This window comes from Rutilus rutilus (assembly GCF_951802725.1).
Source record: "Rutilus rutilus genome assembly, chromosome: 24".
Lineage (NCBI taxonomy): Eukaryota > Metazoa > Chordata > Actinopteri > Cypriniformes > Leuciscidae > Rutilus > Rutilus rutilus.
The window spans coordinates 11,157,073-11,174,617 of record NC_140228.1 but is presented as its reverse complement, the minus strand read 5'-3'; the positions used below and the strand labels follow the sequence as shown (position 1 = coordinate 11,174,617).

The 17,545-nt window shown below is 36.8% G+C and overlaps 2 protein-coding genes across 2 annotated transcripts; one reads left to right on the top strand and one right to left on the bottom strand.

Annotated features, from left to right (window-relative positions):
* The first annotated feature begins 737 nt into the window (after window positions 1–737).
* Window positions 738–1,742, top strand: camk2n2b (calcium/calmodulin dependent protein kinase II inhibitor 2b). Its single transcript, XM_084398396.1, has 2 exons — window positions 738–992; window positions 1,567–1,742. Exons 1-2 carry the CDS (start codon window positions 833–835, stop codon window positions 1,635–1,637), a joined length of 231 nt encoding a protein of 76 aa, XP_084254522.1. The 5' UTR covers window positions 738–832; the 3' UTR covers window positions 1,638–1,742.
* An 11,250-nt stretch (window positions 1,743–12,992) lies between these two features.
* Window positions 12,993–16,213, bottom strand: LOC311283734 (uncharacterized protein). The gene is made up of 5 exons (XM_084398391.1): window positions 15,594–16,213; window positions 15,435–15,504; window positions 14,166–14,337; window positions 13,834–13,996; window positions 12,993–13,235 (listed from the first exon to the last, which is right to left on the bottom strand). Exons 1-4 carry the CDS (start codon window positions 16,104–16,106, stop codon window positions 13,834–13,836), a joined length of 918 nt encoding a protein of 305 aa, XP_084254517.1. The 5' UTR covers window positions 16,107–16,213; the 3' UTR covers window positions 12,993–13,235.
* Between the last annotated feature and the right edge of the window lie 1,332 nt (window positions 16,214–17,545).

The window sequence follows — 17,545 nt, the reverse complement described above, 5'->3', positions numbered from 1 at the left end:
GCGTCAAGTTATTTCGGTTGAACTTCTGTTTATGTATGCTGATCAAATGTGAATAAAAGACTAAATTAAATCTGTTTAGCGATCAAGTGATCAAGACTAAACCGCTCAATTCATATGAGTTAGTTTTAGAATTTCTTTATGAACTTTTTGAAGAGTCCAAGAAAGTGGTAGTTGCGTAGCTGTCAACGGAGGGACAGAAAGCTCTCAGATTTCATCAAAAATATCTTAATTTGTGTTCCGAAGATGAACGAAAGTCTTGCGGGTGATTAATCAATGAATCAATTTTCATTTTTGGGTGAACTGACCCTTTAAAACAACTCTGATGTAATAGCAAAGGAATAAACACATAGTGAGTATAGTAGTCAATAGTGGGGAAAAACGCTGAAACTAAGAAATATAGTATTTCATTAGCCTACTAAATAAATAGATGCTTCTTGTTAAGATGCTATAGCGTAAGCTTACGCTATTTAACTCGCGCATCTTTATTTATTTATTTCTCCCTGCCTGCAACCCTCCCCCATTCAAACCCGGATGGATGACTTCACTTTTCCGTCTGGGTTTCCTTTCTGGTTTAGGGATCTCCCTCTATTTCTCTCAAGAGCTCACCAGCAGGCGGACGCAGCACTCCTCTCTCCAGATACACCCGACGGTTCGGCCAGGAGAGATAGTTATTATTCCAGGGTCTTTGCTGGACTTTATCTTTCGACACTGAAGGGGGGAAAAGTAGTCTGAAAATATATATTTTTAATTAATATCTATCCCCCAAACAATATTTATTTTTCCATACGACTTTACCTGGGAACTTGAGTAGGCTATATACTTGAGTATAGCCATGTCCGAAGTGCTGCCATACAGCGAGGGGAAGATGAACGGCTACGGGGCGGACAGTGAAGTCTCCTTCAGCTGTCGACTGCAAGACACGAACTCGTTCTTCGGAACATCACAGTCCAAAAGGCCACCGAAACTCGGGCAGATTGGCAGGGCAAAACATGGTATGTATCTGCAATATACTGGTAACCACCATAACATATCAAAATGGGTCTTACCTGTAACAATGGCTAATAACATTGTTTGTGTGTAACAACAGAGGTTACACACAAACAAAATTAAATCAGGTCAACACATGATACTAAAACAGGATACAAAATAAGCATTAACCAAAAAGCATTAAATGTACATTTTTAATATCTTAATAAATTAAATATGAAGAACAATAAAATAAAATAAATGATACATGTATTTGATAAAATGTATTATTTCACTCAAAATCATATGGTAATTCATAGATTTTTTTTCTTGCACATACAATATAAAATTTATTTTATTTTTACATATACATTTCCTGTTGAATCTAATATAATTTTTCACTGCATGTGGTGAGGTAACCTACAGTTAACCAATTACAGTATTTTATAGGCTATTTATCCATAGCATTCTTCTTCCATTAAAATGGTAGTTTTCCAAAATAGCTATTTTCTTGTTGAAACATAGATATGTGCCCCTTTTTTTGCCTTCGTGCTTACTATATAAAAGCTCTAAAATAACATCTGTGTCCTCTCTCCACAGTGGTCATTGAAGATGACCGAATAGATGAAGTTCTCAAAGGGATGACAGACAAGTCAACTCCTGGCGTGTAAACCTGAACGATTACACCTCGTCAACCTTTTCTTTTAATCACTGGTTTGAAGCACTTGTCGCCTGTGCATGTGAACGAGAGGTGAAGATGATGGTTCAGTGTACAAGTACAGGATGACGGATGAAGAGCCACTCTGGGCAGTGGGTTAAAATAGTGAGATTTGAAGATGCTGGCAATTCTCCAACCGAAACCCATCCCAAACTGCCGCTGTGAAGAAAGCTGTTCAAGATTTCTGGTCATTTAGCCCCTTGTCTCGTAGAAGCCGTGGGTCTGGGTGTGATATTTCATCCCGACATCAGCAAACCGAAGCCCCTGTTTCATAGGCATCTATCATACTATGAGCTGCTCATTCAAGGGAGCTGTCCAGTTCAGCACCTGACGCACAACTTGACTGTCTTTCCAGAGAAATAAGCTATATCTTGCATGGAAATGGGATGATGTATGTAATCGAGGGGAGATTGATTACATTTATTCACTGCTGTCATATCTACACACATTCCATTTTCAATCCTTGACTGATTAAATGCCCAGAATACATTTTATAGCGAATTAAGCCACTGAAACGCCAGCAAGGAAGAGCTGAAGAATGACAGCAATGGAAGGAAAATGAGAAAGAGGAGTATAACTTCTTGTTTGATTTATTGCGTCTTTTCTATGACTGTTTTTTTGTTTGTTTGTTGGCGTTGTGTATAGATTAATATATACGGTTCTCTTTGCATGAACTTTTCTCTTGTGCCATCGCGGGAGTTTCCACCTCTTTTAAACCCAGGCACGCTTGTTTTTACCGAAATCAGTATTTGTATTTTTTATATCTGAATATTTGTTATGATATTATCATCTAAGTCCATCGACACAGACAGGGTATTTGTAGATACAGAGGCATAACACATAATCATAAAAGGACAGACTGAATGTTATTTTGGGGAAGGGGTTTCACACATCTGCATTAACATGCTTTTCATTGCAATAAGTGATCATGCCTTTGTTGATAACGAAATGATTAGGAAATATAATTTCAGAGTATGTTCAACAGCACTCTCACTGCAATTACAATGTTATTACAATGTAAAAACAATCAATGTTTTTTTTTTTACATTTCAGTTGAATATTTATTTATTTGTTTGTTTTTGTATTCATAATGTTCAGTGTATGGTTTATTGTGCATGAAATATGAATATCTTTCAAGCTTATACATTTATGAAGCAAAAAACTGTACACAAATGTCTCAACATTCTACAAATGAATTAATAAATACATTTAGAGGATTCATTCATCATGAGGTTTCATTTTTACCTAAAACGTATTCAAATCACTGTTAAAAATATATATAGCTACAGTTAAATAAAAACGAGAAAAGAGTGAACTGCAGATCATGGGCTATCCTTTAATTTGGATATAATATGGTGAATTTGAGGGGTATCTAAGGGTCTTAATGCAGGAATGAGAATGGAATGAGTTAATAAATGGGATGATTTCTGCAGTTGTCAGAAATTAGAGCGAATGTTGCCCCTCCAGCTAAGCCGACAGCATGAGAACAAATCAGCAAACAAACAAACCTAATGGCTCACACAGTCTGCCAACCACACATGTGCTCTAGGCGTGCAAACCTTCAGGATTTTAAACCTGGCATCTAAATAACCAATGCCAAAAAGCCATTGTACCTCTTTGTAAAAATGCCAGACATTAAATATTTTACTGCTTATTATTACTAGGAATACCTGTTCCTAATTGGTCAATCGCAGCATTCAGCGGTCTCCTTTTTTCCATTCTTGTTCCTTGAGGACCAACTTCAGCTCCAACTCCAGTCAAACACACCTGAACCAGCTCAAGGTCTTACTAGGCATACTATAAACATCCAGGCAGGTGTGTTGAGGCAAGTTGGAGCGAAACTCTACACCCTCAGAAAAAAAGGTACAAAAGCTGTCACTGGGACAGTACCCTTCAAAAGGGTTCTAATATGTACACTTTTGGTACCAATATGTACCTTTGAGGGACTAATATGCACTTTTTAGGTACAAAGGTGTACCTTTTGAAAAGGTACCGCCACAGTGACAGCTTTTGTACCTTTTTCTCTGAGAGTGTACAGGACAGTGTCCCTCCAGGACCAAGTTTGGACACCCCTGTTCCAGACATTCGCTCTTGTCCATGGCAATGCTGCCACACAACAGCGGCTCTACTTTCATGGCCCTGTCCCAAATGGAACCCTAAGCCCATATATAGTACATATGTGACGTAATGCTGCTTTGACTGTCGGGTAGATGTCTGCTGTGGAGATTGTAAGTCTGCAAGTGCACATGAAGGGTGCCTCTCAATCGGAAGGCTGCACCCTAGGCTGCATATCTCGGCAGCCACGTCATCAAACTCCGTCAAAGGACGTCTCAATTTGAAGGATCCTTGGAAGGCAGCCTTTATTTCTCCTCCTTCTTTCCGGTCATTTTGAAGGATGCATGAAGTGTATCCTTCGTGGCCTTAAATCATACACAATTCTCTGCACACATTCAAATTCATGACAAACAGTGGACGGAAAACGAGTCGGCACTGAGTTTGTCTGAGTTCATGATGAAATATAAAACAAAAATAAGGTTTTCGGAGATGATGGCATACGTTATCTTTTGTTTTGGTGTAAAGTAACACTACTGCCAATAATGTAAGCCACTGGGAGACCACAGATGGTTATCATTCACTGTATTGCATTAAGAGAAAGCTATATTTGGTTTAAATGTGTTTCTTTAAACAGACCGCATCAGTGATTTGCATAGTCATGAATATTACGCATAATTGCATTTAGCAGTTAAAATGTGCTTTCATCTGTTTTACAACAACAAATCCTGAACCAAGAGGGTTCAATTTCAGTTCAAAAGTTTTATTTGCTGTATCAGTTTTCGTGATGACCCAAACCAGTGCCTCCTAGGAGGTGTGTAACGGGCCATGAAGTAGTGACTCAAATAGCACAGAAGAGTCTAAACAACCCTCAAGCTCTATTTCTTATCGAGCTCTAAAATAGAAAGAAATTACATTTCAGCGGAGGATTAAAAATGAATGGTTTCTGGTTTATTAATGCAGACCTCAGAAGAGTTTTGCGCTGTGCTGTGGCACGGTGTGGTGTTTGATGTTTCTCTGCAACGAATACAGAGGAGAGGCGTCGGAGCACGACACAGGCACCCAGCATCCTCTGCAGGGACACTGAACCCTGCTGTGCTGATCTGCATGTGGCGCACCTCTCTGCTGACTCACAGAGACACAAACATAATTTGAGCATGAATTTTAGATCATTGAAAACATGGATTTAGGGCAATGTTCTGAAAGGCTGAGTATGTGAAAACAGGTTCGAATACAAACGAACATAAGAAAAGTCAAATGAGGGGAGACAGGAGGACAAAGACGAGGGGAAAACAAAGAGATTCTCGTGGAGAGGAAAGTCAGGTCTTGTTCTTGAAGTTAATGAAATCTGTGTTTTCATGTCATATCATTGTCATATCACCTATAATCTCAGACAGCATATTCTTTGTGACATGTGTGACTTACTGCTGTAAGTGTAGTTTTTACGTTACAGTATTAATTGCCCACAAATATGTTATCATACACACAACATACAGGATATTAATAACCTCTGAAAATGTGCATTTAATTTCTATATTTTAAAACTAACTATCATTTATTGTAATGCATATTTTGTTATTAATTTCATTATTTATTCATTTACATATTTAATTTATTATTAATTAATTTAGTAATTTAAAATTACATTTATTATGTAGCCTATATAATATAAAATTTTATTTTTTTATTTTTTTATTAAGTTATCTAAAACAATATGATGGACTTTTTTGATTAATAGGTTAATTGTTTTGAAAGTATTAGATGTATTTCAGAATGTAGAAGTATATTGTCTAATCATGCTAAAGTGTTTTCTATACATATGACAGAATATTTAACATCTTTATTATTATAATAATTAATAATAATATGAGATTATTAGATCTATGTTGATCTATGAATATTAGTCTATGTTGAATTGCAAATTGAATTGCCAGTTTACTGGGTGTGGGTTTGTGTTGGGTTCAATTAAAATATTTATATATGGCACATACTGACTTGCTTTTGTTTGTTTTTATACCTCACTCCAGGAACACACGATTTAATATCCATCGCTACAAACTGTTGAGCAATAGTTTTGACTCATAACTATGACATTATATGCTGTGATGCTGATGAATTAAACATTATCCTTGAATGACATGAAGCTTTAATGGATGTCACGTTTATATAATCCTTAGATTATCCCTTAATGTGCACATCCCATAGGAATCCCCATAATGGGATGGTTTATGCAGTGGCCATGTGCTTAATTTAGGCAGGATTAGATGAACACTTCACTCCCATGCATCCTTGATACATTTCTGTTAGAGAATCGTAGGCCTACACTATGTAACTTTTTTTTTTTTTTTTAAATTAACAAAATAATTAGTCAACATTCTAAATCCTTTTTGTTACCCTGATTATGGTAAGCCTATTATAATTGTTAATATTTTAGAACTGTCAGTGTGGTTTTCGCGGTAAATTGCGTACATAGGCTACGTCACTCACCCGTGCGTTTCTAGTCATATCCGTAAATAGAGAAAGTTATTATTGTGTGTATGTTGTGGAAGTCGTGGCATAGGTTATTAGTTTTTACAACGAATGAGATAGATTGACATGGAGCAGCTAAATCCCGAAACTCGGTGAACACAGAAGAGTCTGCTGGCAAAAGAGAACGACCGAGCTCGCAATAATACGAGAATCAATTTTGGCTTTGCTTTTCGAAGATGAGGAGAACTGAGGGATTTTAAATGTTGTAAAAGCGGCGCGATGGGATTTTTATAACTTAGCAGGTGAGTAAGGTATTTTTATTGAACAGATCAATTGCCATATAGCTCTAAAAAGAAGCGTTATCTATTGCGAAGGGCCATATTCATCCGCAGTCACGCAGAGCAGAAGCACAACCAAAGTAGGCTAATATTCTTCCGCAAAATGCATGCAGTTTTTGTTAACCTCAAAAGTTACATAGTGTTTCTTTAATAGAGAAAGTTACTAAATATAAATATTATATCAGATATAATAGTAATATATAACATGTTTCCTTAACTATACACTACACATAAAACTAATATTCACGTACTTTTTTTTTGGAGTGTAGGCTACTTCAGATGTAACGTTACTGATAAATAGGTCAGTCTGTGAGAGACTATGAGGTAAAGAGAGACCCTTCTCTTCTCATGACTCAAATCATCCATAAATTATTTATAGTAACACACTGCGCAGACAGTGTTAAATATGCCGTTGTAAGCTGTATCTGATGTCTATTGTTTATTTGTCCTCCCTGCAAAGCTAAAAATAAATCACTTGATATTCCTTTTCTGATAACTGTAACAAGAACAGGACAGACATAAACAGCAGCGACTGCTGACTTACAACTCATAGCAAAATAAATCCAAATGTGAAAGATTGAGAAACATTCTTTATTGAGAATAGCAGAGAGTGATGATGAAATTGTTACTTACTGATTGGCCAAGTAACATCTAGGTCTCTTAACTTACTACACTTGTTGTCATGCTCAGGTTTGGACACAATGACCAGAACTGCACAAACAGGTAGGTTTATTTGCAGATATGGCAGGGACGCAATGTATAAACAGATACGTGATAATACTTGAGATTGTTAGCAGATGAGAGCTTTGAGTCTTTGTCTTTCAGAAACGTTGGAGCACACACAAACACACACACACGAGGGAACAACGTTGAGACGAACGATGACTGGAAGACAACTTGAATGACTTGATGACTGGAGATAGCAGTAGCTAGCAAGGTAGTCAGGAACATCAAGCAGGGCTGGGTTTCTCAAAAGCATCATAAGGCTAAGTAGATTATTGCTACCATGGTCTCTATGATCAACTTAACTCATGCTTTTGGGAAACGCAGCCCAGGTAAGTAGTCTGTAGCATCAGACGAGGCCTAACAATGTGTGCTCTATAAAGTGCTGGTGATGAGAGCTTTTGTACTGTATATATTTGATTTGATGAGGAATGACATTTTAGTTGTGACTCACTGTACGATGAATGTGAATGTGACCCATAATTCACTCTTCATTTGCTCACCATGGGACTTCCCTTAAACACCAGCTACTGGAATGACCATGAGTCAGCTTGTGTTTCTGTTTTTAACAGATGTGGGCATGAGGTGTTTCTATACTGATTATAAACTGAATACAACCTGTGCATTGAGTTTGTTGTCATGAGGAAAACCTCTGAAACAAAACCAAGAAAAAGTAGTGCTTTATGATTTAATTTAATTAATAAAACACAATTAGGCTGACACAGACTGACCTAGACTTATTAGACAGTGAAATTTATTAGTGAAATTTACACTTGTATTAATATAAAAAGAACAAACTAAATTGACACATGACATCTACACCTTTAAAATGAAATACAAATAAACATTTGTTTTTCTTTATGATAAAATCTATGGCAGTTATTAGAATAAGTAGTTGATTTCATGATTTCTGACCAGTTTTTAGAAAGCAGAACAAAATAGTATAATTTCAAATTCTATAAATGCATTCAAGTTAAATTATTTAAATTACACATATAACTACATTTAAAAACAATACATTTATTATTGATTATTAAATATTTAATATTTAATCAGTTGCTGCATTCACACCATATCGTAACCGTAATTTCGAGATGACAACACGTGACGTTCTACTCAGACTGGGTAATATACAAAGTTCTGTCATTAAACTCTAGATGGTGCAGGCTCATAAGTACTTAGTCGTAGAATTACGAGTTCTACGAGGACGTGAACGCTTTTTACAAATGTGAATCTCTTAATTACGTAACTACAACATGGCACGAATACTAGGCTAGTTTCTTGGAGCAGAAATCAAAGGAAGAAAGGAGCGAATAGTGAAACTTTCCATAGAAGTCACAAAATTATGGAAGAATAAATTGAACTGGAAAATGTTTAATAATTTAAATAATTTATTCTTCCATAATTTTGTGATTTCTATGGTTTTTCCATGGTTTGTTTGAAAACCCCTTCAGTATTAACAGATGCATAAAACATCATTTAGCTGAATCACATTTCCGCTGAGATGCCTCAAGCACATGTCCTTTTCTACAGTGAAATGTTTTGAAATGTCGCATAACTTCATATGTAGCATTGCTGTTTTCTCCACACCTGTATTAACCAAAAATGTCTTTTTGACAGTACCATACAGCTGATAAAATTTAGGAGCTGGTTCACAAAGAACACGCTTCTTTTACATGTGAACATTTAATTATTTGATTATTTCACCGTGAATCGCAACTTTTTCTCATCAGAGTTAGTTTCCACAGTGGACCAATCAGAATAAGCCAGGGGGTGGGGCAAGCATCGCCAGTGGGTTTACAGTGGCCCTGTTCCAAATGGCACCCTAAACACATGAGGTCATGTGTTAAACATAGAGAGAGAAAAAAGGTAATTGCACATTTTTATCTTACAATTCAGACATTTTCTTTTGCAATTCTGACTTTTTTCCGCTCATATATTAGGGGTTAAACAGATCGTAGTTGATCCGTAAGCCGTACGGACCATGCCCCACGGTTCGGCACGCAATGGGACTCGCGGATTAATTGCAAAGTTTAACCATCATAGAGTGAAAGTTTATCATTTTGCATGTTTTGTATTGCCAATTTAGTACTCACGCGATGTTATCTGTGTGCATAGCCGCACACACCCGACACCTGCACACACAGAGTGGCGCGTTTCAGATAACGTACGAACACTGATTTGATTCCTCTTTCGCATTTCCTTGAATTTGAATGGGCACATACACACAAAATTATCATAATACCCATATCGGCAAGTATTCTCAAAAACACAGTCGGATATGTCTTAAGTGAATGTAAACCGTTAAGAAAGAAGTCTAATGTGTGTCATTATATTGGATCCGTGCATTCGCTCTTAAAGTGACAGAAGCCTATAAATATCTGTTGCTGTCTATGTCATTAATCAAACAACAAAACACAGCTTTAACAAAGATTAATCAATATGTAATTTATACACTGTAGTGTAATTTTACATTAAGCCTAATTATTACATTTCTGTACCTGAAAACTACAGTTAGACCTTGCTTTATTTGTAACTTTGTATTATTATCCATGCTTGTAATTAGTGTATTTGTTTTTATTTTCTGACCCCCCCAATTATTATTATATATTTTTTGCTGATCCGAAAAATTTTCTGATCTGTGACTCATAAACCCTAATATGATCCAAACCGTGCAAGTTTTGTGATCCGTTGAACCACTGCGAGATACACTCAGAATTGCTAGATCCCATTTCTGAGATGAAAAATCCCTTTTTAATATGAAACAATTGTGAGATGTAAACTTAAAATTCTTAGGAGGTAAAAAGTCTTAGGAAGTAAACTTGCAATTTCGAGTTTAGAATTCGCAATTCTTATTTCTGATACAGTTGCGCAATATAAATTAGCAATTGTGAAAAAATTTCTGAATTGGTAGATATAAACTTTCAATTGTGACATTTACTCTAGCAGCAATTATTATACATGTTTTCTTCTTTTTACTGTTCCCCAGAGTCTCTGGTTTTAAATGCATTACAATGAATGGCATACAATGAATAGGAAAAATATTTAAGATTCTGCAAAACAGAAGTAGTTTCACTAGATTACGTCGGAGGATATCACTTTGTTTTGTATCAGACCATCTCAATGACAAGACAGAACAGACCTTCAGCTGTCTCGTTAAAACAAGAGGATGAAATCTCTTTCCTCCACTGGGCTTTGTTATATCACAATCTGATATTAAGTTGGTGATCATGCTCTTTTGTGTTCTTGGTTCAATCTATGGGGCCTTTGAGCAAACCAGTGGAATTATTGTGGAAGAGAGAAGCAAACTGGCAATAAGAGCCACACAGACATTCAGTTGTCCACTGGCTACTCTCTGCCTGTTATGTAAGTTTCATGCACTAGTACTATGCTGATAAGACTTGAAAAGGCAGGCTAAAAACTTACATAAACACCCTCAATGCTGAGACAGGCTAAGAAAATATTTAGAATGAGTTTTAAGGGGTAAATACATACATATTTTAAAATTTAAAAACCTGATAAACAGAATGCAAATCTCTTTTAATTACCACCAGTACCTGTATGTGAAGTTATGGATTTTTGAACAAGAAAAAAATGCAGGGCGGGACTTGATTTTGTCCATCGGGAATTGATTGGATGGTTGTGATTTGCTGTTGCTGTGATGTCATGTGAGTGACAGGTTATCACGCCAGTAAACACATCATCAAAGAAGAGATGTTGCTTCAAGAGGGAGGGGAGGGTATTTTTATTTTCTTTTTTTATGTGCAAGGAAAAATCATTTATAATAAATACAAAATTTGTTTAAATTGACTAAACAAATGTACAGTTGTACATTGAGATGCCGAAGTTCTGCTCTATATCCTGCTTCAGAATAGTCTTGAGTCTTTTGTTCATGATCTGAAAGCATGTCTATTGATTTATCTGCACAATCCGTATTCAACAGGAGATGATTCGGGCTCCATCTTGTTTTCTGTAGAGCAGTTTTTTTTTTTTTTTTATTGTTCAGAGGCTTCAGGAAAAGTAGGGCAAGCTGTCTGTCTCTTATGCCACCTCTGCAGGCCCCAGGGATGTGATTGTTCTCGGTGCGTAAGGGAGATCCTTGTGGGTGACAGGACACGTCTGCCTTGTGTCTTTGCCATCCTTCTGTTTCTCTCTCTCTATATGTCTTTATAGTCTGAATGGCTTTGAAATAAAAATCTGATGACACTGTAAATAGTCTCATAACACGAAGCACGGGTTCTGGAGCACACAGTTTAACGACATGTCTTTCTTGCACATGACAAGCTTGCTTTGGTGTGAAAACTCATTTTGGGCGTCTCTCATGCCCTAAAGGTATAGTTCACCCACAAATCAAAATTATGTTTTTTGTTCTGCTCATGTTTTAAGAAGTGGTGTGTTTTCCATTATTTTTTCCAGTGTTGTCTGTACGATTTTATGCGACAACCATGCTATTATATGAATGAATAGCTAATTTTTAGCAGCCTACTATTTATTGTATATCAACTATTTTAGATTAATCCAACCCTATGAGTCACATACAGTACAAATAAAATATATTAGGCAGTCAGTCAGACTTTCTACTCTAAATTTGCTTGGATTTTGTCTGCAAATTGGACTATACTTTATATCGAACTGTCGAGCTAAAAAAAAAAGTCTGATTTGTGCACTATTTCTCAAGTCTTCTGAAGCCATATAATAGCTTTTGAAGAAAATGTAGGTTAAGTCAATCTCATCCATTAGCTCTAAAACTCTCTTTAATGGTCCCCAACTCTTGTGAACGGCGTATTTTATTGCACATAATTTCTAATCAAGCTGTTTTGTCAAATTGTGCAAAAAATTCTAATATTGTTTACCGGTGTGATTAGAAAAATTAGTTTTTGAAATTTTATTCCCACCACAGAATGGTTTTGTATGGAAGCCCATTTTGACCACAATAATTTTCTTCTTAATTGTGACATAGAATGTTATAATTCTGATGACATAAGTCATAATTATATAATATAAGAGAAATAACTGTGACATAAACAGTCATAATTATGACAAAAAGTTAGCCTGGGTTTCCCCATACTGCCTTGCTCGCAGCGCGATTCTATTCACGCTGCTATGGCAGTCTGGACACCATGGGACAATTTTTCCCCTGAAAAAGGGAACCAATCACAGAACGGGGAGGGAGCAGCAAGATGATGACGACACCGAAGCAGTTTGTTTATATCAGACTCGACGTTACACTGTAAAAAATTCACCCGTATATTTACAGTAAAATACTGGCAGCTGTGGTTCCAGCCCTTTACCGTAATTTTACGGTTTCAACAATGCTGTAATTTCACAGTAAAGTACTGCAGCTGTGGTTACAACCCTTTACTGTAATTTTACGGTTTCAACAATGCTGTAATTTTACGGTAAAATACTGGCAGCTGTGGTTCCAGCCCTTAACCGTAATTTTACGGTTTCAACTATGCTGTAATTTTACAGTAAAATACTGGCAGCTGTGGTTCCAGCCATTTACCGTAATTCTACGGTTTTAAATTTTACGGCTGTGCTTTAATTTCACTAAGTACTGGCAGTAAAGGTTCCAGCTATAATTTATAAAAAAGTTTTAATATAAATACTGTTTTCTATTTACTGTATTGTCCGATATCTATTAACATCCCTATATGTAGCATAATGTATACAGACAATCTAAACAGACATTTTACTCAATGGAATAAATGAAGAAAATAGATTATGGTACAGTATTGTTTGCCATTTATTTAAAACATCTAACAGGTTAACAAATATATTAACAGTTGAGGGGGGAAAAAAAAGTCACAAAAAAAGGAACCAGTAGGCAAAAAGAAGAAACCTTACAAAGAGGGAAGTCCGGATTTGAGAGGACGAGAACCAATTGGTGAAAAAAACGTATGAAAAGGCAAAAAACAGCCAACACGTCCCACATCAGCTTTTGATCTGTTCTCAGAGGAAATCCAAATCTGAGAGGAAAGAAAAAAAAGAAAATCTTAGTGGTAAAATAAATCACATGGCAAAAACTAGTAATCACATATTCTAAGAACACTTTTAAAAGAGACATAAAATGATCATGTTATTGTACATAACTAATCTTAGAGAGCAAATGATGGTGTAATGTTTGTTACAGCATAGATGAAAAAAATAAAAAACAATCTTGACAGAAAGATTATGGGGTTAAGACAAGATTAGAAAGTTTAGCTGTGTGTAACAGATCAAACAAGGTACTAATGAACAACCATCACAAAACAAAAACATTTGTGATTCATAGAGGTAACAAGGTAGTCACTAACAAAATGTACATTTTTATTACACTGCACTGGCTAATGGGATGTGTTTAGTAAAGTCATGAAAGATTATAATTGTTTGTGTAGCTAGCTTAAACACTTTGTGTTTGTCTATACATGTGACTGATGAAGACATTTTATGACCAATTAATGCATAAAATCATCCAATTCCAAAGGGTTCAGATACTTTCACTGAATATGAATGCAGTTAAGAGGTGTTGATTCTTTTAGGAAGCTGCACAAATGTGAGTGTCAGTGGGCATTTAAGTTTAGTTACCTAGACGAAGTTCCATTCGAAATCGATGAGGTTCTTCAGGAGAGAAGCAACTTTGGGATTGACCGTGGTAGACTTCTTGCTGACAAGTTTTCCAGTCTTCTTTGAAACCACCTTGCCTCTGCAGGTCTTCGAACCTCTTTCAGGGTTTATCCCAACGAATCGTCTAAGGGTAATACAAAAAACACACCCACACACACGTTAAAAAAGAAAACTTACAAAATCTACCTTTTATCAATTTAAATATTGGATTCAATATACATTTGCTAAATTAAGGAGCAATAAAAGAAAATAATAAACCAATTTAAAGGGTACTATAAAAGGTGATAAAATACCTTTGAATGAATTCCAATGTGCCACATGCCTCCTCTGGATACTGAAGATTGAAGACGTAGAACATAGCAAACATGGTTGCTATTCCAGTCAGAAATTTAGGTTGTATGCCCTCACAAACAACACGACCCTCTAGGGTAACCATCCAGCGTTCAGTGCAGTTCTCTGCCCTCCCTGAAATGAATTTAATTTTTTTCAAATTATACACAACACTTAAAATAAGTTTACACAATATTCTTAATTTTCTGATTATTTAGGAGTGTATGACTTTTTCTTTATCAGAACACTGTGGCGAGTGGGACGAGGTCGAGGGACGTGAGAGAATGGCGCAAAGACTGTTCATCATCAGCGTGATTACTGATGAGTGACACCTGTGCGACGCACCGGTCTCGTAGCTCTCACAGAGGAGCGGAAGTATAAAAGGAGTAGCAACGACAGTGGAGATCAAGAGAGGAACAGGCCTGATTTTATGTTGGGTTTTGTTTCTGTTTTATGTGGCCAGCAGTCGTCCGTGAGGGGCTGCTGGCTTATGCTTTCATTTTTTTATTGGTTTATTTATTAAAATAATTTAATGTTTGCTGCTTCCCGCCTCCTTCCCATAACAAAACCCAACATAAAATCAGGCCTGTTCCTCTCTCGATCTTCATTGTCGTCGCTCCTCCTTTTATGCTTCCGATCCTCTGTGAGAGATACGAGACTGGTGCGTCACGCAGGTGTCACTCGTCAGTAATCACGCCACCGGACTTGCGTTGTTCTCTCATGCCCCTTGACCTCGTCCTGCTCGCCAGATACACAAATAAATTAAGGAAATTAGAGCTCTGTGTATGCATGCAATGGGTCCCATCCTTTTGAAAATTCAAACAGCATATTATGGCATCATTACAGTAATCCACACTATTCCTGTCCATCAGTTCATGTTTTCAAAGGTAAAATGATACATGTTGGGAAGAAACAAATCCATTATTAATATTTAATTATTAACTGTCCTGTTCAATCAAAACACAAATAATTTGTGGCGCTGTGTCAGATTACTCGCATCCATAACATAATATGGCACCAGTTCACTTGCATCGTATAAATCTGTAAAACAGCAGATATCATTCTAAAAATCTTGCTGTGTTCTAGTGAAAAAGAAAGTCAAATAATTCTTTGATGGCCTGAGGGTGAGTAAAATATCACATCATTTTCATTTTTGAATGAACCTTTCTTTCAAAAGTACTGCCTTTGCAACCAATCATTTATCACATCTGCACTAGTTATGACATACTTACCACATAGAATAAGACGAGGGCTGGCAGGTAGATTTGGCATCTTCTCTACATCAGCTGCAGTCGCAGAAACCTGACAGAGAACAAAACAATTAGAATGGTAGATAAATAAATAAATTAGATCAAATGAAACAAGAAACAAAAGATTTAAAAAACACTCACATCTGCATGTAATATCAGGCCACTTTCACTCTCATTGAAATGTGCCAGAAGAAGCTTGATGACCAGGTCTGCAATTTCAAGGTTGTCTGCCTGGGACAGGACATCCTTCATGTTTGTGTCTTTTGGTCTGCTTTTAAAGTACTCAGGAATGGTCTTTCCACATTCTTCCATTGACATCTCTAAAGTGCGCAGTATGTCAATTTCAGTAAGCAAGTGAAAATGGGCACAGATGGACCTCTGGTTAAAAAGGTAAGGCCACTGGCACCTTATGTCGTCAACGGAAGGAGATGGTGTCGAATTTAAAAGCTGACGCTGCAGACAGAATGTTGTTTTCATTAGATTTTCTACTTCTACTTTCTCAAATCCAGCAGTTCCCTCCTTGCTGTAAATGTCTTGTAGTCGCTGACGTTTTGCCTCTATGGTTTCCGTGGTTTCTTCTGGTGGGAGATGTGGCTGAAATCTCACACACCCGTAAGTGTCAGTGGGTCCTCGTTTGCATCCAGACCTTGTCATGGTTCTTCTATGATGGCCAAAACTACTCTCACGATTTAGATTTTCCACACGTGTCTTCACTTGCAGTAAAAGAGATGTATACCCTCCTGCTATTAAAGCACCATTTGGAAACTGGTCCGCAAAGCTGTTAGGGTACTGCCTAACAATATTTTGGCAGACTGTAATACATTGAGAGCGCGTGGGGTTAAGCTCATATTTGCGGATTTCGTCGACTAGGACTCTCACCATCTGGCGCCGTTCAGCAGGTTTGGGCCTCTTGCCTGCAGAAATAGCTGATTGGATCTCTGGTGGCATTCGGTCCCAAGAGACCTGGAAAGTTGTGGGCCATGTCTTGGAAATGTCTGGGGAAAATGACATGCAAGCTTGGCTGTCAGGTGTTGGACTTGAAAGAGGAGAGGATGAACTTGACTGACTGTAACTTGAACATGGGCTGGAGATGGCTTGTAGGTCTAGAGTAATCACTTCAGTTTCTGATAAAAGCACAGAGAATTAACATTATTTATAAACTCTAATGATGATACTATGTACAGTGTCACTATTTTGTCTCAAAAAATATTTTACATTTATTTACACATTCATGTAAACTAAAATTTTAATTGGCAAACACCATTAAAAGGACCTCATATATAAAATAAAAATGTATTTTAATCCTTACTGTCTGTAACATTTACATTTGTATGGGCAGGTAACGCTCATTAACTTTATAAGCTTAAACGTTACGTTACCTGATTTAAAAACTTGAAGAAGCTTTCTAAGCTGAATAACTGGCAAGAGATCTTGAAGGTCATCTTTCTGAACATACTGCAAATCATTTTTGCTTTCTAGACCAGAGCTCTGAAGTTTTGAAAGGATCTGTTGCAGAACATCTGAGGATAGGTTAGGCAATGCCCCCATAATGATGTCTTGAACCTCATTACTCCAGTCAGACATTGGTCTATAGAAAGAGAAAAGAGTGATGAAGAATTAGTACAGGCATGCCACACACTCTGTACTCAGGCAATGGGTAATAATCTAACAGATTCTCGTGTTTTACACAGCACGCTCTCTCGGCTGGCGTAATACTGTAAACACCCATGTTAGGAACCAGTACAGCCTGATATTCCTGGGTAACAAAATGTACAGATGTACCCCGATGAACAAGAACTAATTTGATCTTTCCAACTACAAGCTCTTCATCATCTGAGTCTCTGATCAAAACAAACATGTTTTTTTTGTATTTTGTACCTCTCAGTGTAATATCATTGGCAACCTCAGTGTTTACAGCCTCAAAATTCATATGCAAAACTGCCGTTCCGATCTCCTCACTGTATTCAGTAGAATAAAATTCGGTGCTTTTTTCCAGAACAATATCTGGTGGAAAGAAGTTGCCAGCATAAAGGTATGCCTGAAGAAGCTGATGTTTCTCTGCAAGCGTTTGACAAAGATTCTTGAAGTTATGT

Excerpts from the sequence above, each read along its gene's own strand:
- camk2n2b (XM_084398396.1), top strand. The coding sequence starts at position 833 with ATGTCCGAAGTGCTGCCATACAGCGAGGGGAAGATGAACGGCTACGGG. Across the intron at positions 993-1,566 it reads GATTGGCAGGGCAAAACATG|TGGTCATTGAAGATGACCGA; the intron begins GTATGTATCTGC and ends CTCTCTCCACAG.
- LOC311283734 (XM_084398391.1), bottom strand. The coding sequence starts at position 16,106 with ATGACAAGGTCTGGATGCAAACGAGGACCCACTGACACTTACGGGTGT. Across the intron at positions 15,505-15,593 it reads GCCTGATATTACATGCAGAT|GTTTCTGCGACTGCAGCTGA; the intron begins GTGAGTGTTTTT and ends GTTCTCTGTCAG. Across the intron at positions 14,338-15,434 it reads CCCTCGTCTTATTCTATGTG|GGAGGGCAGAGAACTGCACT; the intron begins GTAAGTATGTCA and ends AATTCATTTCAG.